Here is a 24499-nt window from a genome sequence, read left to right as displayed (position 1 = left end):
AATCAGAGTCAAGATAAACAGAAACTTGTGAGGAACGTTTTAGAACACACAAACACACTCAAAAAGACTTTTCATTTCTTTTTAGAAATCATCCGCAAACTCGGACAATTTGGAGGTACTGCTTGGACAGAGCAACAGCAGTTTTGAGAGAGAGAAATGGAGAATGGAATCAGTTGGTGACACAGACAGTAAACAGTTTAAGCAGGGCCATGATCAGGAACGCTAAAGTCAGATAAACAAAGACCTAGATGTGAAGACAAAATTGAGGTATGTCGTAAGCCACAAATGAAACTTGTAATCCGGGCCAAAATAAAAAGCTGTTGTATCCTGTAAGTCAGAAAATAACAATAAGTTAATCACAAAAGGTTATTCATTTGTGAATCCAAAATTTTGGATGAGGAGGAAATGTAATACGTTGAAATTTATATCATCATATAATAAGTCACAAACGAAACTATTCCAGAATGATGGCATCTGTAAGATGAATAAAAGAGTGCCACAGGAGAATGGGAGTCATATTTAAGTCTGGTAAAAGCACACGGGAACAAAAAATAAATATTACCGACTGATTTCTAGACCTTCAAAACCCCAGCAACTACAAGCAAATATTTTTTAACGGCCTTCTAAAAAAAAATTCCTAAGCCTGATCATGACACTGGAAAACTCAACTGGAGTTCTTGATTCCTTTGACCCAAAATGTCATGCGATGTCTGACCCCGAGCATGACCCATAGCAACACCCTACCAACGGCCATAACAAACTCACACACAATAACAGTGCTCGGGGGGAAAAAAAATATCTTTTGGACTTCTCCAAATGGCAAAATCCAGTGAAACTAACATTAGAAATGGAAATATGGGTTCCAAAAAAAAAATAAAAAATAGAAAAAACAAATAGCATCGAGAAAAGCAAATCAAAAATAATAGTACAAATCGGAACAGTATGATGGCAGAAATTATGTTTTTACAATACATGTTGTCAAGCATTTGATTAGTCGCTATGAATGACATTATTAATGTGTGACTATTTAAGATGGTGGCATGCAGTTTTTGAAATTCTACTTTTCTAAACATAAACCAAATTTTTAACAACTTATTGTAGCTCAGGAAATGAAGTTCAATTTATTTTTAGGATTGTTTTGGCTTAAAAGATCATTTTTAAAATTTCAGTCTACCAACTTTGTTTTGGTCTTTTTTTTCTTCCCCCAGTTATTGAGCTTCTCACCTGTCCCTTGTGGACATTTTTGTCTGCTCCATTTAATACCTCACTATTCCCTGGTAACCTGTTTAAATCATCAAATTTCGCTGCAAAAGTGTTTTTGCTCTGTGTCCCTCTGGCATTCATAACAGTCTGGTACCTTTCCCATGGGCAGGAGTAGCAGCTTGCCGGTGTATAAGTGAGTGGCAACTGAGTGCCACAGCAGGATGCCAAGAACAGAAACAGAATAGAGGAGGGTCAGTAAAACGATTTATAATGATTGTCAAGTTTATATTTTTGCACACAGAAATAACTAACAAACAGAGATGCGATGAGCATGGCTAATCAGTAGCTCTAATCAGGGTGTGCAAGGCTAAAGTAGCGAGTAGAATTTAAAAGTTGAGACCGATGGACGTTTCTTATACATAAGTTAAGCACATTTTTATGTTGGGCTCACATTTTATGCAGAGTTATTCAAACTTTTGTAAACATATTTCTTTCTGTGTAAGTTTAAATCATAATAATATAATGGTACCTAAAGAATGTACCCTTGATGGCGCTTTATTCAATGTGTCTCTTTTTCTTTGTTTGTCCACAAGCACATATGAACTACTGTAACTTCCACAACAGCCCTTCCGTCTCTGTCTTCATGCCTCTCTGTAACTCTTATAAACTGTAGTCAGCTCAGATGGGATCAAATCCGGGGAATCTAATATATTGTTTTTCTCGTGGGTGTAAAGCAAGCAGCATATTTAATTGAGCTACAGGGATTTTCGTTTTGCCCAAGTGACAGCTAATGCTTACAACTTGTCAGACGCCCCTAATTTTTCAGACATTCTCCATTTCTGCTGCTAAGTCCATAGCTCTTCACAGACCTCACTGGGAAACATCTAACTTTCACCTTACACTGCAGTATTGACTCCCGTTATCTTAACAAGGTGGGCCAAACCCACCTTTTGGTTTGCAAGTTATGATATTGCAATATGTGATAAACGCTGAATATTTGAAGGATGAGGGTAAGCCGAGCACGGGCCCCATATGCAGTAAATGTAGTTGCAAAAAGCTATCAACTCCCTATGTGCTTAGAGCCTCTGTAGTTCCATGTCTAGCCAGTGTATTGTCTTTTTTTGTTTTATTCTCATAAAAAACAGAGCCTTGATAAAGTTTTCAAACCCCTTCACCTTTTACACATTTTGTTATGTTGTAGTCTTATGCTAAAATAATTTAAATACATATTTTCCATCATCAAAGTATACTCAATATCCCCGAATAACAAAGTAAAAGCAGGATTTTAGGCATTTTGGAAAATTTATTTAAAATAAAAAACTGAATATCACATTGGCCCATTCTCTTGATCATCACTGAGGTATCTGAAGTCCACCTATAGTCAATTCAGATGTTTGGACATAATTAGGAAAGGCACACAGCTATCTATAGAATATCCCCCAGTTTTCAATGTGTATCAGAGCCAAAACCAGGCCATGATCCCAAAAGAATTACCTGCAGAGCTTAGAGATACGATTGTGTCAAAGCACTGACCTGGAGAAGGTTACACAAAAAAATCCTGTAATATTGAAGGGTCCTGAGAGCGCAGTGGCCTTAATAATTATTAAATAGAATAAATTTGGAATACCCACAACTCTCCCTATAGCTGGCCATCTGGCCAAGCAAAGCAATCATGGGAGTACTGCCTTGGCAACAGAGGTGACCAAGAGCCCAACAGTCCCTCTGGCTGAGCTGCAGAGAACCTGTATGGAGATGGGAGAAACTTCCAGAAGAACAACCACCAGTGCAACACTCCACTAATGTAGACTTTATGACAGATCGGTAAGATGACAAATGAAAACCTGCTTAGAGTTTACAAAATGGCACCTTAAATACTCACAGACTATGAGAAACAAGATTCCCTGGACTGATGAAACCAAGATTAAACTGTTTGACCTCGATTCTAAGTGTATTATGAAGGAAACCTGGCACGTCTCTTCACCTTCCAATGGTGAAGCATGGTGGTGGCAGGATCATCCTGTGGGGGTGTTTGTTAGCAGCAGAGACTGGGAAACTAGACAGGGTTTGAGGAAAGATGAGTGGAGCAAAGTACATCACAGAGATATCTGTAATGAGATTTTGATCCTGATTGCTCTGGACCTCAAACTGGGCCAAAGGTTCACCTTCCAACAGGACATTGGCCCTTAACACTAAACAAAGACAGCACAGGAGTGGCTTAGGGGTAATTCTCGGAATGTCCTTGAGTGTCCCAGCCAGGGCTCAGACTTGAACCCAACTGCACATCTATAGAGAGACCTGAAAATAGCCATTTATTGGTAGTCTCCATCCAGTCTGACAGAGCTTGAGAGGATCTGCAGAGAAGAAAGGCAGAGAATCTCCAAATTAGGTGTATAAAATTTGTTGTGTCGGAGCCAAGAAGACTTCAGGCTGTATTTGCCGCCAAAAGGGGCTTCAACAAAATTCTGAGTAAAGGGTCTGAATGGGATAGTCCAGTTTTTAATAGATTTTAGCACAAGGCTGCCACATAGCAAAATGTGAAAAACATAAAGGAGTCTGAATGCCTCATGGCAAGAGCAGTGGAATAGAGGTTAGATTCAGTGATCTGCATTTAAATTCTTTACCCAGTCATTGTCTGCACATTTCTGCACAGGTTTTTCCTCCAGGTTCCCAGACACATTTAGATTAGGTTGTAGGATAAGTCTGGCATTTTTCAAGTTTTAAGGATTTTGTTTTCCTATTTGGACTTTTGCACATTGACTTCCATTTTAGAAATGCAAGAGCATGTTAGGTGTTTATTGAAATTATTAAAAGAAAATGCTTGAACTTCGAGAACACAATTTCATCAATCAATCAAATCAATCAAATAGCCTTTTATTGTCAACTCACTATATGTGCAGAACATACAGAAGAATTGAAATACTGTTTCCCTCTCATCTTCGTAGCACAATAAAATATATATATATAAAAAAATATCATATAAAATATATAAAACAAAGTACGAGGGGGGACTCAACAATAACTGGAAATATTTTTAAAACGTGTTTAATTTTCTGTACAAATTACAATTAGTCTCCTTCAAAGTACTCTCCATTTTCGGAAATACACGTATCTAACCATTTGTTCCATTGTTCGAAACATTTTTTAAATTTGTCTGAAGTAATGCCCATTAATACTCTGGTCGTTTCTTGTTTTACCTCGTCGACGTCAGCAAAACGCCTTCCTTTCAAGTCTTTTTTTCATCTGAGTCACACGGAGCTAAATCCGGTGAGTAGGGTGGGTGGTTCAGGGTTGCCATACCGTTTCAATAACAATAGTTTCTGCAACACTTTTTTCAAGAAGAAAACAAAATTTCACTGCCGCGCGTTGCTCACAATAATCGGCCAACGTAAAAAACGACACTTGCACAAAACTACTTTTACAAAATTCACTGAACACAAGCACAACCTTCCAGACTGATGGCACTTGGCAGACTGACTTGTGAGGAGTGTAACTAGATCGCCCCAGCGGCCCAACCACGTACTTCAAGTACCAACCTAACAACAACAAAATTCCGGTTATTTTTGGGTCCCCCCTCGTATATAAGTATAACATATAAGATAAATAGCATTAAAACTTGTAAAGTAAACCTATGTACAATGTGCAATAGTCAGTAGTGCAGAAGTACAAAAGTTCATGTTGCATATTAATACATACTATGATGGTGAAGGAATATTACATGCTTGACTTAAAGAATTCCAAACTTTCTTTTAATGGGCAATTCTAAATATGCCCAGTCTGGGTGTGAATCTCTGAAATGGATTTAATTCTCACACTTGCTTATTCTAGTTCAGTGATATTGGGTGTCCTGAGTCTACACCAGCATGATGTGACACAAGGAAAATCCAGCCCTGCATGGGTTGCCTATCCATTATAAACTCGGCCAATTTAAAATCACCACTTAAAGAAATACTCCACCCAAAAATGATCGTTTTTTTAATATGTTTCTTACTCCCATGTAGTTTGTAGTGACACCTGAGAAAAATGTTTAATCACCTGTTTTCATGTGAACGGAAAGAAAAAACTTTATGATATAACAGAACCCAATGGTGACGAATGCTGTACAACAGCAAATGATGTGAAAACATCCAAGGAAAAAAAAATGAGTCTCACTACTCATGTAGCATAATGCATGTGTTAGCTAAGCAGTTATATTCTCAAAGCATGCAAAATATGTGGATTTTTAACACTGGTAAAAACACATGAAGGCAAAAAGCAAATATTACCAACTGATTTCTTGACCTTTAAAACCCCAGCAACTACTTGTAAATAATAATTTAAAGGGCATTTGAAAAAAAAATAATCCTAAGCCTGATAATGACACTGGAAGTCTCAACTGGAGCTCTTTATTCCTTTGACCCAAAATGTCGAGAGATGTCTGACCCCGAGCATGACCCACAGCACCACCCTACCAACTGCAGTGACAAACTTGCACAGAAGTAGCGGTGCCTGGGAAAAACAAAATATTTTTTACACTTCTAAAATGGCTAATTTCAATATTAGCACATTTCCTAAAACCTCTGAGAGAAATTCCAGCATAATTAGCATTATTAAGTTGTTATGAAAATGAACAATGACAACATATAATGTCAACTTTTTCCATATGGGTTTTCAGATCTTGGAGGATCTTGTGTTCATAAAAATCCTTCTGGGTATTGTTTCCCAGGATTTTTGCATATTAGAACAATTTTGACAAGAACAGGCCATTCAGCCCCACAAAGCTTACCAGTCCTATTCGTCTAATGTTTCAATATTTTAAGGTCCCTAAAGTCCCACTGTCTACCACACTACTTGGTAATTTATGCCACTTGTCTATACTTCTCTGTGTGGATAAAAAAAAAAACTTTGTCGTACATACTGGACTTTAAAAGTATAGCAGAAGTGCCCCCTTGGGGGGAAACCCACACTTCCTATCTGGGACACCCGTAAAGAGTCAGACAGCCCTTTCTGACCCTGCATTTTATGAGCAGCACAGCACTGGACTTCCATTAAAGCTTCATAAATGCTGTTTGCCTCAGGCTACATGTCACTTGTAAATTACACTATGGCCCAGTTTCTCAGCATAAATTTAATTGTGGCAAGCAGCTACTCTGAAACTCCATGTCATTCTGGGGAGAACTTGCAACACACAATGAAAAGTAAAGAAAGTGGGTCAGGAACAGAACCAGTGCCCTGGGGCCACTGAACCACTGTTACACTCTTCTGTACCTGACCTAGTCATTACTCTTTTTAATGTGTACATTTTGTTTTCATTGTTCACAAAATTATTTAGCTGTCTCACCCGGAGTTACAATTCAGTTCAATTGAGTTTATTATATATGTTGTATAGCTCTCTTCATTGAGTGCAGGCACAGAGTGTTGTGACAACTTCACAGGTAAAATACAATTACAGACCTTCCAAATTACTAATTAAATGATGACTACACATAACAACAAATATGTTTGAACAGACAGGAAAAATAAACAGTTTGAACTGATTAACATAAATGGAGCCCAGCAATATCTGTCAACCAATGGGAGCAGCCGAAAGAAGAAGAAGATTTAACTGTTGAATTATGGCCAGTTGACAGTGGAGGAGAAGAAAGCAAAAACATCTGGAGAAAATAAACCTCCTAGGGACCCATGATCAATAAAAGCAGACAACGTCAGAGACCAGAAGGCCTCAGCCAACCAACACATCCTGGCATGATATAGTAAAGTGTATGCCGGGCTCTCTAATCTGACGACAGATTCTTTCCATCCAATGACTTCAAGGCATGTCTTTCCATGGACAGGAAAACAATTCAGCAGCAGAGCAGTGGCACCAAGCACCACATCAGGATAAGAAAAGAAACAAAATATAGGAGATTTAAAAATAGCTCAAAATTATTCTAATTCTTATATTTTTGTACAAATGTCTAAATAACAGAAATGCAGCATGCACAAGTAATCAACAGCTCTAGTCAGGGTATGCTAGACTAAGATCATGAGTCTTCAGCCTGGATTTAATAGCTAAGGCCAAAAAGGCATATCTTATATATAAACGTCTATTTGTGGAAGTGTGTGTGTCTGTCTGTCTGGAGTGGAAGTGAGAGATAGAGTCGAGGTAAGGGCTCCACCTCCGAGGATACACAAGGGAGACCAGCACGTCGGCAAAACTAAACGTCCGAGCAAAGAGTCACTCGCTTGGCCGCTAATAAAGAAGTGAGGCAAGCACATCGGCAAAACGGTATCCTTTTTACTTTTCCTCCCGCTGCTAATACAGAAGTGAGGCGGGCACGTCGGCAAAACGAAACCTCCGAAGAAAGATAAAGTTGCTTAGCCACTAAATACACAAGTGATGCAAACACGTCTGCAAAACAAAACCTCCTAGGAGAGAGATGCCCAGAAAAGTTCCTTTCAATTACCTGACATCTTTACATTTCAGTTTTCTTTCTGATGATTTCAATAGTTTCTTGGACCCCGGGCTTTTTACAGAACAGCCTTACACAGCTAATCTTATATAAGCAAGCAGAATGTTCCAGAACTTTGGACCCCTTTAACTGAAAGTTTGCTATTTTATTAATCTTTGGAGTCTTTAGTAGGCCGGTAACTTGAAATCTTACTGTCTAGCTTCTAAGTAATGTCAAGTTCAACTAAATCAACAGGGCCTTGGCCATTTAAGGGTTTATATGTAAGAGGAAGGATAAGATCAACGTTCCTCTTGGGTGACCCAAAAAAGATAACTAAAAGCAGTTGGCATCAGGAAGGGCATCATGCCATAGAAATTTCAAATATCCCTTTGATGGGGTAAACTGTCCAACCTAGATGAATCTGAAAAGTGTAGTTGAAGTGGAAGAGAGAGATTACCAGTGATATTACATCCAAATCAGTATTATTTTAAATTTAATAACATCCCCGAGAATGAGGAAAAAGATTTTCAGTAGCTGCCAGTCTGGTGCTAGACGATCCTGTCTTTGCAAACACAAGAAACTAAAAGAGCAGATCACCTTGGGTGAGGTACTCGCACCTCTCTTGGTAAAATACCATGTTTGGAGTAATAGAGCGCAATCAAAGAAAAGCAGTGTCAAGTAAATAATAGACCATCAGCTGGGGGAATAATGGGAAAGAGAAGGTCAAGTATTAAGGTGAGGCTGCAGTTAACGTATAAGCAGTTCAGAGAGGGAGAATCTCAAAGCGTATACTGTGGGGCTGCAAATAATGCAACCAAAAGGCCAATACGCAATGAGCACCGCCTCCGCCCACAAACACAAAAGGTCAGCTGCGAAGGCAGGTGCTGGGGAGATTGTGGGTTTCTAATACTTTAGTAAATTCTTTTGGCACTCTTTACTGGTGGTGAAAAGAGCTTTGAGGATTTTATTTCATAGTTTTTCTTTATTGTTCTTTTTGTGGTTCTGGGTGTGACAAGAATATGATATGGCGTGGTTGGTCAAGGTAAATACACATGCAGGATTCCTATAGCATCGGTAGTATTTTAAAAGGAAAATAAAAGAGAAGCAAATAAACTATTTTTACCATTTTTGCTAAAATCTAGTCCATATTTTTTTGCTAATTTTACATTTTTTGCTTGATAGAATGGAACAGATATAAATGAAAAGACTTTTTTCTTCCTTTCCTCAACTTCAATTTCTTCTTGCCTGGAAAATGAAATGTTTACAGGATGAAGGCAGTCCTTCACCCAGGTGATATTTAGACATGGCCCTGCACAGCTACAAGATCAGGCGTGCTATTAATGGTGTTACCATAAGCTAGAAGTGCTGCTCTTTGCTTGCTTTAGAAGTAAAGACAGGAAACAAACTAACAAATAAAAACACACAACTTAATTTAATAAAGGTAATTCTAACTTCAAACTAAAAGAATTGTGTTGTTTAGAGAGAGAGAGAGAGAGAGAGGTTGGGAGCAGGCTCTGATAGCGAGTTATCTCACCCACCACATGATGGACCACCTGGACTGGGACCAAAGTGTGATCACCGTGTCTATGGAAGATAGTAATAGTGCAAGGTTTTTCCAGTGGCTGGAGTGCCTATCCTGCCATCAACTCCCAAGTTTTCCCTGCAAGATTAACATCATACCCAGGATGGAGCAATTGCAGGTTGAGGGCCTTGCTCAAGGAGCCAGTGGAGTGTAGGTGGGTCCAAAGATAGGAGGCAAAGAGTTATGGTGTGAGGAATGTTATCAGGATTTGGTGATGTTAAAAGTGGTGTCCTTTAGGGATCAGTGCTGGGGTGGCTTCCCTTTTTAATGTACATAAGTGACTTGGACGAAAATATAATAAATGTGGTTTGTAGAAGATACCAAATTGGGTGGAAGGGCTGTTAATGGAGAATCAGCTAAATTGTTACAGAGGGACCTGGACAGTATATAGGCTTGAAAAGAGTTGTGGCAGATGAAATTTAATGTAAGGAAATAAAAGTTAGATGCATTTTATCTATCTATCTATCTATCTATCTATCTATCTATCTATCTATCTATCTATCTATCTATCTATCTATCTATATAAAATAAATAAATACATAAGAATTATAACAAACATATACACACAAGAATTAATAAAAAAGAAGAAAACTGATTTGGCTATAGATGAAAAGCACAGTCCCAGTCACACTGAGGGGTTATGCAAGCATATTTACGTTAGTATGGAGTTGCGTTTCTTGATACGTTTCTGCTGAATAATTGATTGGCTGAAAGTCCTCAATGCTATTGTGTGATAGAGAGGATGTCCGACATGTTCCATAATGGCACTCAGATTTGTCGTCATTCTCTCCTCTGCTACTGCCTCCAAGGAGGATGAGACTGGATCCCATAACTGAACCTGCTGTGGAAATAGAAGTGTTAGATCTGTATACACAATGGGAGGTCTGAAACTTGAAAGTACACCTTATGTGAAAGATCTAGGAGTCATAGCAGGGCCATCTTAACAGCATTAACACAAACACATCAACACAAACGTTCAAAAAATATAATACAAGCCTTGTAAAACACAAACATTTCAACATATAAATGATACTCAATTGGTAAACCATAAAGATGGAGATGGCACAGTATGAAATTATTGTGAATTATTATTAATCAAGTGTTCACAAACATTTGCAAAATTTCTTTGCAGAGAATTGAGTTGAAGTGACGTTAACATATACACTTTTATGTTAAGTAATGCATGAGATACATACACATATGGGCACGTGAGGTTGCAGAGGTGATCGTGATACTAAATCAGAGGTGAATGTCAATGTCCACTTGTAACACAATATCAAATATGTATAGTACAGTATTTATTTATTGATAGCAAGTCACAACATACAGTACATAGATTAGCACGGGGCCCCTATGCTCATGGGGGCTCCTGGGCAACTGCCCAGCATGCCCATGCATTAAGATGGCCCTGAGTCATAGTGGACTTATCACTTTTGTAACGTGTGAGTCCCTGTCTTGCAAAACACAAGGCTGAGCCTCAGTGCTTTAGCAAAACAAACTTTATTCAGCTTGAAACAGGAACAGCACGGTTATTTATTATAGCGGGATCTGCCGCTCTCCTATACACAGACACAGCAGTCAGGAATGGTCGTGGTAAGTTATTTTGCCAAGTAATACTGTTTTGCTGCAGTTATAGTGTCCCTTGCATCACCCATCGACGACAGGTGCTCATAGCGTTACCGGCTATCTTCCATAGACACGGTGATCACACTTTGGGGCACTCTTCGGCATGTCGTCCCGCTGGGGGGAGCCCCAAAAGAGTTTAGAAACCTTACACTGTCTATATGCAGTGTACAGAAGTGTTAACAGAATATGAGGTTATCTACCACAATGTGTGGTACGAGTACAAGTCAAGGGAGGTCCCTCTTATGCTTTATAACCCACGTGAGGCCTCACCTGGAGCACAGTGTTCTGTTTTGCTCTTCATATGACAAAGAAGATATTGCAGTACTAGAGAAAGTCCAGAGAAGATCAGCTAGGCTGATTTAGGGACTGAGAGGTATGAACTACTGTATTGTATAAGGAGAGAGTAAAGGAGCTAAACCTTTTCAGTTTAGTCAAATGGAGAATAAGAAGAGACATAATTGAAGTGTTTAAAATTATGAAAGGAATTAGTACAGTGGATCTCAGTTGTTACTTTAAAGTTAATTTTTTAGGAAGGACACTCAAAAACAGTTGGAAATGAATTAAGGGTAGATTTCACACAAATGTTACAAATATTTTCTTCACATAAAGAAACATAGACTCATGGCATAAGTTAAGTAGTGCTATGGTGAGTAGTACTTTAGGGCCTTCAAATCTCACCTCAATTTAATTTATAATAGAAATGACAAGCTTGTTGTTCTCAATGGCGTGTCCTTGTCACATTTATCCATCCATCCATTTTCTAACCCGCTGAATCCGAATACAGGGTCACGGGGGTCTGCTGGAGCCAATCCCAGCCAACACAGGGCACAAGGCAGGAACCAATCCTGGGCAGGGTGCCAACCCACCGCAGGACACACACAAACACACCAAGCACACACTAGGGCCAATTTAGAATCGCCAATCCACCTAACCTGCATGTCTTTGGATTGTGGGAGGAAACCGGAGCGCCCGGAGGAAACCCACGCAGACACGGGAGAACATGCAAACTCCACGCAGGGAGGACCCGGGAAGCGAACCCGGGTCTCCTAACTGCGAGGCAGCAGCGCTACCACTGCGCCACCGTGCCGCCCGTCACATTTATTCTAATGTTATAATAACAAAATGGCAGGTTATTTCGCAAAAACCTGAACATGAATCGAGGGGCATCATGCTTGGATAGCCCTGGTCTATTCCTGCCTTTCACTGAACTCTGCCGGCATATGTACTGGCTGGACTACCTTTGACCTTGATTAAGGAAATTTGATAATGGACGGATGGACCCCTTATCCAAACATGCTCTTCCAGAGCAGGCTCAGAGTGAAACTAGAACATTTCCCAGCATGCGTCAGGGACAAGGCAGCAACAAACCCTGGACAAAGAGCAAGCCTATCACAGGTTGAACAAACACACATCAGGGGCAAGTTTAGCTATGCCAATCCACCTCACCTGCATCTCTTTGGACTGCGAGGGGAAAGCCAGGCAGATATAAGAAGAATATGTAAGCTCCATACAGGGAGAATCCAGGACTTGAACTTCAGTCTCCTTGTTGTGAGGTACTGTGGGACCATCATGTTGCTTGGAAGGATGGATGCACTCTTAAGATACTTGAACAGTAGCAATATTTTTTTATTTATTTATATGTTGCACTCTTGACCTTTAGCTTTTTGTCATTTGGTATTCACCCTGACATTTCAGACATCATGGTGTCATCCAAGGATTGTTGAGAACTTTCATTTGTCCATGAATCATGTCAGAGCTAGCATAGTTACCCCGAATACGCTGCATTGAATAAAGCAGCATATTTTTATTGCTAATGATTTAAAAATATCTGCATTCAGAGACTTAAAATGACTTCAACCTGTTGATATTTCCATCTCCAGATCAGCACTGTTCAGCGTGGATAGATCACTAATTTACTCAGCTAAGTTTGATGTGTTTGCCGGTTTATATGAGTTTAAGCGGAGGGTCATGCAAGGCTCCAGCTGCACAAAGTCACCATAACACCTCCACAAGCTTTTGGTTAGCAGCTCAAAATACTTCTGAATGCTGCTGTTTCATTTTGTCTACACATTTTAAGTGCAGCGTTCAAATCCTGCACTTTAGCACTTGTGGAAGAAACCATTTTAGGTTTGCTTTTAAGGTCTTCAGTGCATTAACCGGTGTTATCATTCTCTTGCAGTTAATAGCTGAGATTCTTTCTTCTGGTTGTCTCAATTGTGCGAAATGTCAGGTCAAACAGCCATATGGCGGCAGACAGCAAAGTGGTATCATGCTGTCTGCATTGTATGGATTTCTTAGTTTATTTTCTGTTGAACTTTCCTTTTCCCTTAGTAAGTTTTTTTCTGTATGCATCCATTGTTCAAAAACTTAGTGTCCACTTTGCAATGAGTAAAAGGAGGGTGACATTACAAAGACTGGATCAGAGGTTATGGGCACTGGAATATCAATTAATGTGCTTTTCTCAGTGAATTAATTTTAGATGACACTTAAAAAGCCAAAATCCCCTTGCTGTTAAGTTAAAAATCTGAAAATGCTCTCATTCATAAAATACTGCTGCTGTCACTAGGACCCTTAAGTGAATCACCATTTGCATGTGTTCATGTTGTGCACTATAACATCACAAACTCCCTTCACTTAAGTGCCTGGTATATCTTGAATTGTCCACTCGCCCATTTATGTTCGGAATCTGCATCTTCCGTCCCAGGCTCATAAAGATTCATAAAGTCCCTGGTGCAAGGCAGGAACCAGTGGCGTAGCTGGGGGGGTATCAAGGGGGGACATCAGTCCCTGGGCATAGCATCCAGGGTGCACCAAATTGATGTGACGAAATTTTAGAATGAAATGTTTTCCATTCTTAAATGCACTAAAACTTAAATAAGAAACATTTGCATACTCAGTCCATCACTCCATCAGTATGAGGATATCTCTTTCCTATGTTATTTGTCTCTTTCTGATTTCGAAGCTCATATTAGTTCTGTTTACCCAACAGACAATAATTTATCCCCTCCACTACTCTAACATGCTTGACTCCCACCCAGAAACATTGTTGACGTTATTAAACAGGTCGCGCGACTGACATGAGGCATTAGTGTATGAAGCGGGAGGTTACCAACAGCATTACTCAAAGTTATTGTCTGCTTTTGTTTTTTTTTTTCATTTTTATTACTCTTTAATTTAATATTGTTTCTTTGTATCAGTATATTGCTGCTGGATTATGTGAATTTCCCCTTGGGATTAATAAAGTATCTATCTATCTATCATACATTTTGATGAACTAATCGATAAATTTGCAGCAGCAAAGGCTAGGAAAATTTCTCTTTGAAGTTAATAACTACATTTAAAGCATTATACATCAAACTATTTTTTTTGCTTTATACTAACTTCATTTTCAGGTTATTATATTATTATATCAAATGTAATGTTAAAGTTTTTGCAATGTTATATTTGAATAATATTTTAGAATAATTATATTTTCAAACTACCATTGTTGTCTTAATTATTTTACTTCATTCTATCTTTATAAATTTAGTGAAACCTTGAAAATATACGCATAAAAGTGCTTAAAAAAATTAAAATATTAAAAAATTTTAAACTATTTAAAATAAAAAATATTATTTTTTTAAATACTATTATTTTAAATACATTTTAAAAAATGTTCTTTCCCTTCCCCATTGCATTTTGGCAAACAGGACGGGGCACGAAATCTTCAGTTGTGCCCGGGTGCTGAAAGTCCTAGCTACGCCTCTTGCAGGAGCCACTCCTGGATATACTGCTGATTAATATTCGGGTTCACTTATTCATTCCTTGACTACTTAGAGCCACCAGTTAATTGAGTTGGGGGAGATGCCATTATACTTAGGGAAAAAAACACCACCTGTGGTGGGCTGGCACCCTGCCCGGGGTTTGTTTCCTGCCTTGTGCTCTGTGTTGGCTGGGATTGGCTCCAGCAGACCCCTGTGACCCTGTAGTTAGGTTATAGCAGGTTGGATAATGGATGGATGGATGGAAAAAAACACCACTGGCATGTTAAGAATACGGACAGGTTGTGGAATCATACTTTAGTTCTGAACCGTGAGTACTGCTGAGCTGTGTACTCCTATGTCACTCCTCGTCGAGCACACGTGATATATTTTCATGCCCATTTTTGACGTTCTTGAACAAGGCTAATGAACTGATCTTGACTCCATGCTGTTGTCTTCTCCATTCAGGTTTTTCCATGAAGTATCATCTATGTGTTTTCCTTGTATTGAATGGTCTTGCGTTCCATCTTGTAACTTTGAATTTAATTCTTGTTTTCTTTGGGTAGCATCTTCTGATAGGCACTCAGTAAATTGTGTGTACAGAAATCAATGTTGATTGATTAGATATTTCATTTGTTGCACTATAGCACATTTAGGAAATGTCTTTTTGTTTTTGATGAAGTAATGTGTGATCCTCAGTTAGTGAGGAGCATACTTAGCTAAAACAGCAAATTCCAAGCTAGTGCAATGAATAGAATTGCTCAAAGATCAAATTAAGTAAACTGGAAACCCAACACGTGTCATGCTCTGTTACCTGTTATAAATACAGAATGTCATTCTGCTCATGCTGGAATGTAACTGGCTAATGTTACGCTTTCATCTACTTTGGTTTCTAGATTTTGTTTGCATCTGCAATGTAGTTCAGGGAGAATGCATTGAGCAATTCAATTTGGATTTTATTAAGCTGTATTGGTCTTAGAATGTCAATTCAAGGTTATCCTGCAATCAAAACATGTCATTGTGCAAAGTACCCACAATAATAAAACAAATAACAAGCATAATGGTTGTAAACAGGCCTAAAAACAGTAAGATGAAGGTTTTGAGAAGATTAAAGATATAGCTGAGTTCTGACCCTCTATATTTACGATTCTTGTCTCATGCTCAGGTCTGTATTAACTACGTAAATGTTGTCTTACTGGTTTTGACCTTGGCTATTTTCTTATTTGTAATATATATTTATTTTTTAATTCATAGACTTTAGCACACACATAAAGAAGGTTAATTGAAAAGAAGAAAAGCTATATACCCGAAATGGGACCCAGTACAACCTCTCACAAAGCCATCCCCCAATACCATAGCTACCTCCACCGCAAACCAGTGGAGCCTAGCAGTGGAGACAAATGTCAGCAAAAATGTGTAGATGAAGAGAAGAAAAATCATTAAGTAACAAAGGCATCAGCTGCACTGTCAAAAGGACCTAAGTGTGCCGTAAATGTGATGTCAGTGGGCATCAAATAATAACGTTTTCATTGCTAAAACGGAGATAGACAAATTCTCAATGGATTCTAATAATACTCCATTAGATAGTTCCAAAAGAATTAGATTAAAAAAGGAAGATTGCCAGTTGTCAAAAGAAAACAATCTTGGGAGATTTCTATTGAGAGGAAAGAAGTAATTTAGCTGCTTCAGTGCCGAGACAAAACAGTTCTGTTTGCCGAGAGAAAGCGTTGTGGGTGGAATCTGAGGAATAGGAGTGGTGTTTACAGACAAAAGGGAAGAGACAAAGTGGCCCAACTGTAAATAGAAAGTGAAAACAGGAAGGCAATATCAGAACATATGGGGGAAAGTGCCAGGTAAACCATGGGAACACAAATAACAAAGTGGGTCGAGAGAAAGACCCCATGAGAATCCACTTATGGCGCGTAGGGTAAAGTCTATGAGCTGTGTGGAGTTTGGTGAATTGGTAGTTAGGGTTTCTGGAACAAAATCTGACATTCTTGAACATATTATGCCAAGAGAAAGGAGAAGCCAATCGAGGAAAATTACTGAACCATTTACAGATCAAAGGAAAGGGTCTGTAGGTATATCCATCCATCCATTATCCAACCCGCTATACCCTAACTACAGGGTCATGGGGGTCTGCTGAAGCCAATCCCAGCCAACACAGGGCACAAGGCAGGAAACAAACCCCAGGCAGGGCGCCAGCCCACCGCAGGTCTATAGGTATATTTACAGGGTAAAGAATGGAGAGTGAAGACAGCCATCTTTGAGGGAAAAATGGAGCAACAAAGGATGTGGGACGTCAGATAAAGAGAGGCCATGTGTCCTGAACACTGAATGGATTTGCAAATAAAAAGAAAATGGATGAACTAGGAAGATGAAAACGAGACTGAAAAGGACCTTAACTAGTTAATATTTACTTCATTTGTTGTTTGTTTAAAGCGACTGCTACCCCATTCAGTTAGTACATTAAGGTTATTTTTCTTAAGCAAAGGTTAAACAATGGCAGTTTTCACAGCTTTCAGAAAAATGTCTGATTCTGTTGAGGGGTTCACAATGTTCAATACACTCTTAATTGAGCAATTGTGTTTCTTTAAGTCTGTTGAGGCTGGGTCAAGCATGCAAGTGAATGGTTTCATGTGAACAAATACTCTACATAGTTCAATTTTATTTATTGTATTAAGATTTGTGTGAAGAAAACTAAAGGGAATAGCCTGCCATTCCTGCAGGTGATACTATATATGATTGTATAATAACAAATCTTGGCACCAAAAACCTATTCTTAAACACAATAAAAAAGAAAGAGACAACAATTTGACAGGTTCGTTTATGTTCTGCTTGCTGGCAGATTGCTTTTAAAATGATGCCATCATTGATAAACTGAAGTGGGCACAACACTTTTCAGGTCTTGTCAAGAAAGCTCACCTACGCCTTTATTTCCTCAGACGTGTAAGGAGAGCGCATATTTTTCGTCTCTTTTCACCAGACTCTCTAGGTGCACAATGGAGCTCATCCTTACTAGCTTCATAACATCCCAATTCCTTGTACAACACCTGCTCAGCTCAGCATAGTGAAGACCCCCCTTACAGCCTCAGTAAATATTAATACTGTGGCTGCACAATTACAAAAGTTCAATAGCGACCTTCAGATGCTGTCACCTTATGACTTTAGTCAACAATAATGCTCAGGTCTTCAAGCGTATCATGTGAAAGGGTCACCTTAAAAGACAAGTGCCCAATGAAGAGTTTTTCCCCTTTTCTCTTTCATGTCTAAAAAACATGAGAAATTTGATAAAAGAGTCCATCAGGCTGGTTTGTTTAGCTAATAGCAATGCTGTCTCAATATCTCATCCTGATACTTGATAGAGTTTCTCAAGCTTTCTGCCTAAACTCCACGGCTCGGTGGTTTGTTCCAGATTCCCATAACTGTTTGTGTAAAGAGGTGCTTCCTGGCTTCAATCCTAAATGCACCTACCGTTGAATCCCACTGGTGTCCTACAGTATGTGATTCACCCTTAAGTCGAAAGAATTCTGCTGGAGCTACTTTATCAATGTATTTGAGAATTTAAAGAACTTGGACTGGGTCGCTACACAGTATCCTCTGCTCAAAACTAAACAGGTTTAGTTCTTCACAGTAGTACTGGGCCTCAAGTCATAGGATTCATTTTTTTCTCACCTTGTCAAACTCTAAGTGCAACCTTATGTCTGTAGCTAGCATTAATATTTTTGCCATCAGATACATACAGTAATCCCTCCTCGATCGCGGGGGATGCGTTCCAGAACCCCCCGCAATAGGTGAAAATCCGCGAATTAGAAACCATATGGTTGTATGGTTATTTTTATATATTTTATAGCCCTTAGAAACTCTCCCACACTGTTTATGAATATTCTAGCGGTTAATCCACTAAAGACAGATAAATGAATTTCCACAAAGTAGGATTCTTTATTTATAAATCTAATATTTTCGCAGTTAGAGCATAGAAAACCTGTTTACGACCTTCTAAATACGTTTTTTAATGTTATTAGAGCCCTCTAGACATGAAATAACACACTTAAGTCAAAAGTTTAAACTGTGCTCCATGACAAGACAGAGATGACTATTCTTTCTCACAATTAAAAGAATGCAAACATATCTTCCTCTTCAAAGGAGTGCGCGTCAGGAGCAGAGAATGTTAGAGAGAGAGAGAGAGTGAGAAAAGCAAACAATCAAGAAATCAATAATGCTGTTTGGGCTTTTAAGTAAATGAAGCACCGCGATAAAGCCGCCGCAATGAAGGGATCAATGCGAAGGTAGTCTTTCAGCATTTTTAAGAGGCGCGTCCATATCTTCTAAGCAAACAGCCTCTGTGCAAACAGCCCCTCTGCTCACACCCCCTCCGTCAGGAGCAGAGAATGTCAGAGAAAGTGAGAGAGACAGAGAAAAGCAAACAATCAAAAATCAATATGTGCTGTTAGAGCTTTGAAGTGTGCGAAGTACCACGCAGGAAGCATATCGTATATCATTGAGGAGTTTTATTTAATACGTAATACGTGCTCAGATTGGATAGCTTATCAGCCATCCGCCAATAGCGTCCCTTGTATGAAATCGACTGGGCAAACAAACTGAGGAAGCATGTACCATAAATTAAAAGACCCATTGTCTGCAGAAATCCATGAACCAGCGAAAAATCTGTGATATATATTTAGATATGCTTACATTTAAAATCCGCGATGGAGTGAAGCCGCGAAAGTCAAAGCGCGATATAGCGAGGGATCACTGTAATATAAAAGAGTTATCATAAATGACTAATACTGTAATTTCTTTTATTAGAATCCTTAAAGGCATTAAAAGAGGGGTTAAACACAAAGATCCATCAACAGCTGCAGAGTGTTGCCACATCCTGGACCAGCCACTCTAACCATTGAAACCCTAAAGTTCCTTATATTATAGTTTCTTGACATTTCTAAAGTTTCATAAAATGTCTGATAACGTGATTTAATTAATGTGTATGTCCTGGCAGGCATGACGACTAGGGTCTCTTCTTTCCCATCCTGAGACATTTCCCAATCAAAAATGTCAAAATGTAATTCATTATTATTTTTGTTATCAATATTAGTGACAGGTAAAGTGTAAATGATGAAGAAACCCATTAGCAATGGAAAAGAGAGGAGACCACAATGACAATAAAAGCTTCTTGGTCCTGCCATTTATCCCCTTTGCTCAGCCTATGACTTTCCACAGTCCTTGCTGAAGAGATACCCTTCAGCTGTAACATGAATGCTTCTGTTAATGTTTAGCATGATATTTTTTATTTTCTACATGACAGAAACAAACTAATTTAAAAACCCTCTTTTCAGTGCTAAAGTCCCTTCAAATGCTTAAAGAGAGAATTATTCGACTTGTACTATTGGGAGAATCCCATGATACCCGATTGTTTGAAGTATGTGAGTGTCTGAGGGGTCTTTTTTGAACTGTCTTGCAGGAGCTGCAGTTTGAGAGATTGACTCGAGAGCTAGAAGCTGAACGACAGATTGTTGCCAGCCAACTGGAGCGATGCAAGCTTGGATCTGAGACTGGCAGCATGAGCAGCATTAGGTATGTAGCACTCATTTATCACCCTCTGCATGCTTCAGAGGAATGCTAATTTAATAAACCAGTTTATTACTGTCCCGAGGTCTTGTCGTCTCTCTTTTTCCCAGTGGCCATGGAAGAGCTAAAACACATTTAGTCGCTTAAAAAAAAAATGTTCTCAGTTCTTTTCATTTCATTGCTCAGCCTTGACATCACATGTACTTTGATATCTAAAATGATTTTCAATGTAAATTTTTGTTTCTGGCAACAGTATTTGACGAAACAGAGATGCTCATTTTGGAGACGTTGTGTTTCCTTAGCATACAAGTATGTCTTAAGCAGGTGTATTCTGTGGTTTTGTGAAATGGTTTTCAAGCTTTTTCCTTCCTAAAGAATATATTTTGCAGATGGACACACTTTTTGAATCACCATCATTTGTATTTAATGTTCTCAGGTCTAATTTTATTTTTGTTGCATTGTATCTTAATTTTGCTTTGGGTTTGTTCAGTATTTCTGACCTTTAATGCTTAGATTGGCGGAGGATTGTCCCTGAATTGCTTTCGTTCAAAATAGTCCTCAAGGAGCCTTTTTCAGCTTTGGCTTTGTTGAAATGTTTCAGTTTTTGGCTTTTGTGTATATGAATGTGTTCAAACTATTTAAACTCTTTATAATTTGAATGGCACTTTATCAGACTGAAGCTTTTTGAATATTGATGTGCTTTTATGTGCTGAATGCTTTAGCAGTCGCCATATTCTCATATGAGCTGAGAAAAAGTCCTATCTCTACACTTAATGTTGCACAGATAATTGAGAAAAACATATTTATATTTACCTGTAAAATGCTTCTGTTATTTTTGCAATTTTTTGTAAAAATATTAAAAGAAGTTGAACTTGTAAGAGCAGATGTCAAACAGAGAAAGAGAGGGTCCAGTCAATCTGAAAGGTGTTACAGTTTTGTTTTGGATAGTGACTAAGAGATGGTAAAAGTATATTTAGTAGGGGTATGCATTATGTAATATCAATAATTCATTATATATCTTTTAATACCAGTATGTAGTAGCAAATATTAATATTGCAGTATCCAGAGAGTGCATACACTAGAAGTATAGCATTTATTTATGTGATTCATGACACACTCACTATTCTTCATTGCACATCTTAAACTATAAAAAGGAATTTTCTTCTCTCTGTATTATTTCTTAACTATTTGCAGTTATAGTGGCTAGAAAAAGTATTCAGCCCCTTGGACGTTTTCGTGTTTTATTGTTATACAACATGTAATTATTAATAATCAACAGAAAAAGACTATTAGAGTAACTGTTATAACTATTAGAACTAACTAACTAACTATTATACTAACTATTAGACTAAAAGACTAACGCCTTCCCTGTTTCCCACAAGCCAAACACAGTCCCACAAGCACAATACCACACAATAATTCTTCTTTCTCTTGTCCACTCCTCCTTGGCATGCTTCATTCTCTACCACCCAACTCTGGCTCCCCGAGCTGTCAGCTGTCCCCTTATATAAGGCACCTGGAAGTGTTTCAGATATTCATTGCCTCAGTTCTGGCAGCACTTTACAGGCTCAGGAACAGCGGAAGCGCCCCCTGGCAGCACCCCTGGATCCCAACAGGGCTGTATCCAACTCCATCTCCCATGAAGCCCTGCGGAGTCCGAGGCACTGCTGCCACCCATGGGGGCTGCCATCTAGCGTTCCGGAGGAGGTAATGCTCTGCACATACTTGTTCTCTTAGTCCATCCACGACAATATATATATATATATATATATAAAACGACCCGGCCGGGACGCCGTGAGGGATCGGATGTGGGTCTGCGCCCACCCTGGATCACGTGGGGGCTGCCACCCTGGTTGCTTTGGGGGCCACGGGTTGAGGGCATGGAAGCCCCACCCTGCAGGGGCCCGTGGTCAATGCCAGGAGGCGCCCCGATGCCTTGGGGAACTGTTACCTCAGCACTTCCACCACACCTGGAAGTGCTGGAGGGAAGATTAAAAAGGACACCCGGTGAGCTGCCGGGAGAACAGCCGGCACTTCCGCCACGCTGGGGCGTGGCCAACGGGGGAGTGTCGGGAACACCTAGAGCACATCCGGGACATGAATAAAAGGGGCTGTCTCCCGTCAGTCAAGGCTGGAGTTGGGTGGAAGAAGGACGAGGCACGAGAGGAAAGTGGAGGCGGCCCGGAGAAGAAGGCATTGAGTGGCCAGGACTGTGTGTAGGGTTTGTCTTTGTGCACGGACTGTGTCTTAGTGACATTTACCTTGTATATAGTGTAAATAAACATGTGTGGTGGTAAACTGAATACAATGTCCGGGCCGTGTTCACAATATATATATATATATACAGTACACCCCCCACAATTGCAGGGTTACATTCCTAGAGCACCTGCGAATTGTGATAAACCGCAAATTTTGGATGTGGTTCAAAAAATGGCCTATTTTTATAGTTTAAACCTTAAATATGCTCCCAAAACACTTTAATTTAATTTCAGACTCAGCTTAGCAAGAATGTAAAGGTAAACCTGCATACTGTACAGTACTGAACCGATATGTCATCCGCAGTGCTAGAATATAAAATACAGATGTTACCGCTATATGTACTATAATCCATGCAAGTGTATTTTCATTGCCAGAAGCCTTAGAAGGTGCAGGGAGTTTTGGAGTTTCATACTTGGGGTTAATGCATCCCTGGAAGTCAAATACTTTTTTGCTGCACTAAATGTCACAATTCACAAAGAAAAAGTGAGATTTTAATGGAACACTTTTTCATGCAAAGAGCATCACAATTACTGCAACACTAATCATTTTACACACTGCTAATGAACTGTAAAAACTATTTAAAAATTACTGGAACAAAATATGTACAAAGTGCAACCAAAGCCATGGATGTAAATCACCGAGCCAACTGCGCTTGAACTGGCTGAACGCAAGCACACAGAGGTAAGCGCTGATGCTGCTAGGGATCCCTGGCTCAATCCCAGCTACAGTGAGGTTGCAGGGTGTCATGCTTGGGTCACAGAATTGCACAGTAACACAGGAGATTGTAGAGACAGGAACTTTATTCAAACACTTGAAACAAACATGTCTCTTTCAGAAGTAAAACGAGCTTAGTATGTGGTTAGTTATCGATTATAGAATAGACAAACATCATAGAGGAGCACAACCCTCAACAGGAGCAGAGGATGTCAGGGGGAGGAGAGAGAGAAACAAAGCAATCAGCCAAAAAGGACACGTGCTGTTCAGACTTTTAAGTATGCATAGCGTCGTGCGAGAAGCAGCCGCATATAAGCCCAGCAAGTAAGGGAGCAATGTGAAAGTAGTCTATCAGCGTTTTTTACGAGGGGATTTTTGAGCAGTGTCCGTGTCTTCTAGGGGTGCGTTCAGCCCCCCTGCTCACGAGGGGCTGGCAGTGGTCATGAGCTGGCTGCTCAACAAATGTATGGCACTGACTGATCAGCTCCTGCACGCTTGCAAATGACACTGGGAAATGACTACTGTATAGCCGGGTGTGGCGGTGTAAGGGTTAAGAGGAACAAAATGGAAAACACAAGAACACTCAGCTGGGGAAGCATCACAGTCAATCAGCAGCAAGGAGAAATGAATAACGCTGTAGCGGTCCGGTGCTGCTAAGATTCCCACCACATAGAAGACGGTGATTTATTTATTTTTATGGTGGAGATTCCAGGGAAAAAACAGAGACAAAAACAAAGCAATCCGGTAATCAAACAGCAAATAAAGAATGTCATCTTTAATTCCTGTTCCTCTTACAGTGATTACACATTAAATACAACAAAGCACCAACAAAACACACACAGTAAATCATGAAAAACGGCAACAGATGAAATGTAATGATGAAAATAGATAGTCCAGAGATCCACACATTGAATGGGAATGTAAAGATAGTCCTACCAGTAGTTCCTGAAATGATGAAGACGGGTGGATGGGTTCAGGAGCGCTCCTTGCTTTGCAGGATAACCATGAATTCACTTACAGTCCTCATGTACACAGGCAGGCGGCAGACAATCCAGACGCCAACCACAAAACGATCCAGGACAAAGCGAATAAGTACAGGTAACCCAACAGAAGGCAGACAGACAGGAACTTCTAAAACAAATTACAAATCTTTTTTTTTGCTTTTGGTCACCGGCCCTCTTTTTAAAAGCTGCGTTGACATCCTTTGACCCAAACAACCCCAGCACCCTATGCAGTATAGTGATGGGTCGTTCTTGAACGATTCGTTCGAATCTTTAATGTGACTCGGGAAGAACGAGTCGTCTCGTGGGAGTGATTCGTTCAGTCGCGCATGCACATTTGCGCAACTTCCTATAGTTTCTGTATTGGAATTGATTCACCTGTTTCGAGTCTTCGGGTTT

The 24499-nt window shown here is 39.5% G+C and overlaps 1 protein-coding gene across 7 annotated transcripts in view; it reads left to right on the top strand.

The window, feature by feature from the left end:
• The window catches only part of LOC120530167 (catenin delta-2), a 1616252-nt gene that overhangs the window by 704593 nt on the left and 887160 nt on the right, over positions 1 to 24499 (top strand). For all 7 annotated transcript variants that reach the window (XM_039754393.1, XM_039754398.1, XM_039754395.1 and 4 more), the window contains one exon: positions 20020 to 20132. In XM_039754393.1, the coding sequence (XP_039610327.1) occupies positions 20020 to 20132 (113 nt within the window). The remainder of the gene's footprint in view (positions 1 to 20019; positions 20133 to 24499) is intronic.

Source organism: Polypterus senegalus, chromosome 5 (genome assembly GCF_016835505.1).
Source record: "Polypterus senegalus isolate Bchr_013 chromosome 5, ASM1683550v1, whole genome shotgun sequence".
Taxonomy (NCBI): domain Eukaryota; kingdom Metazoa; phylum Chordata; class Cladistia; order Polypteriformes; family Polypteridae; genus Polypterus; species Polypterus senegalus.
The sequence above is the reverse complement of the archived record's forward strand: the minus strand, read 5'-3'. Positions and strand labels throughout refer to the sequence as shown.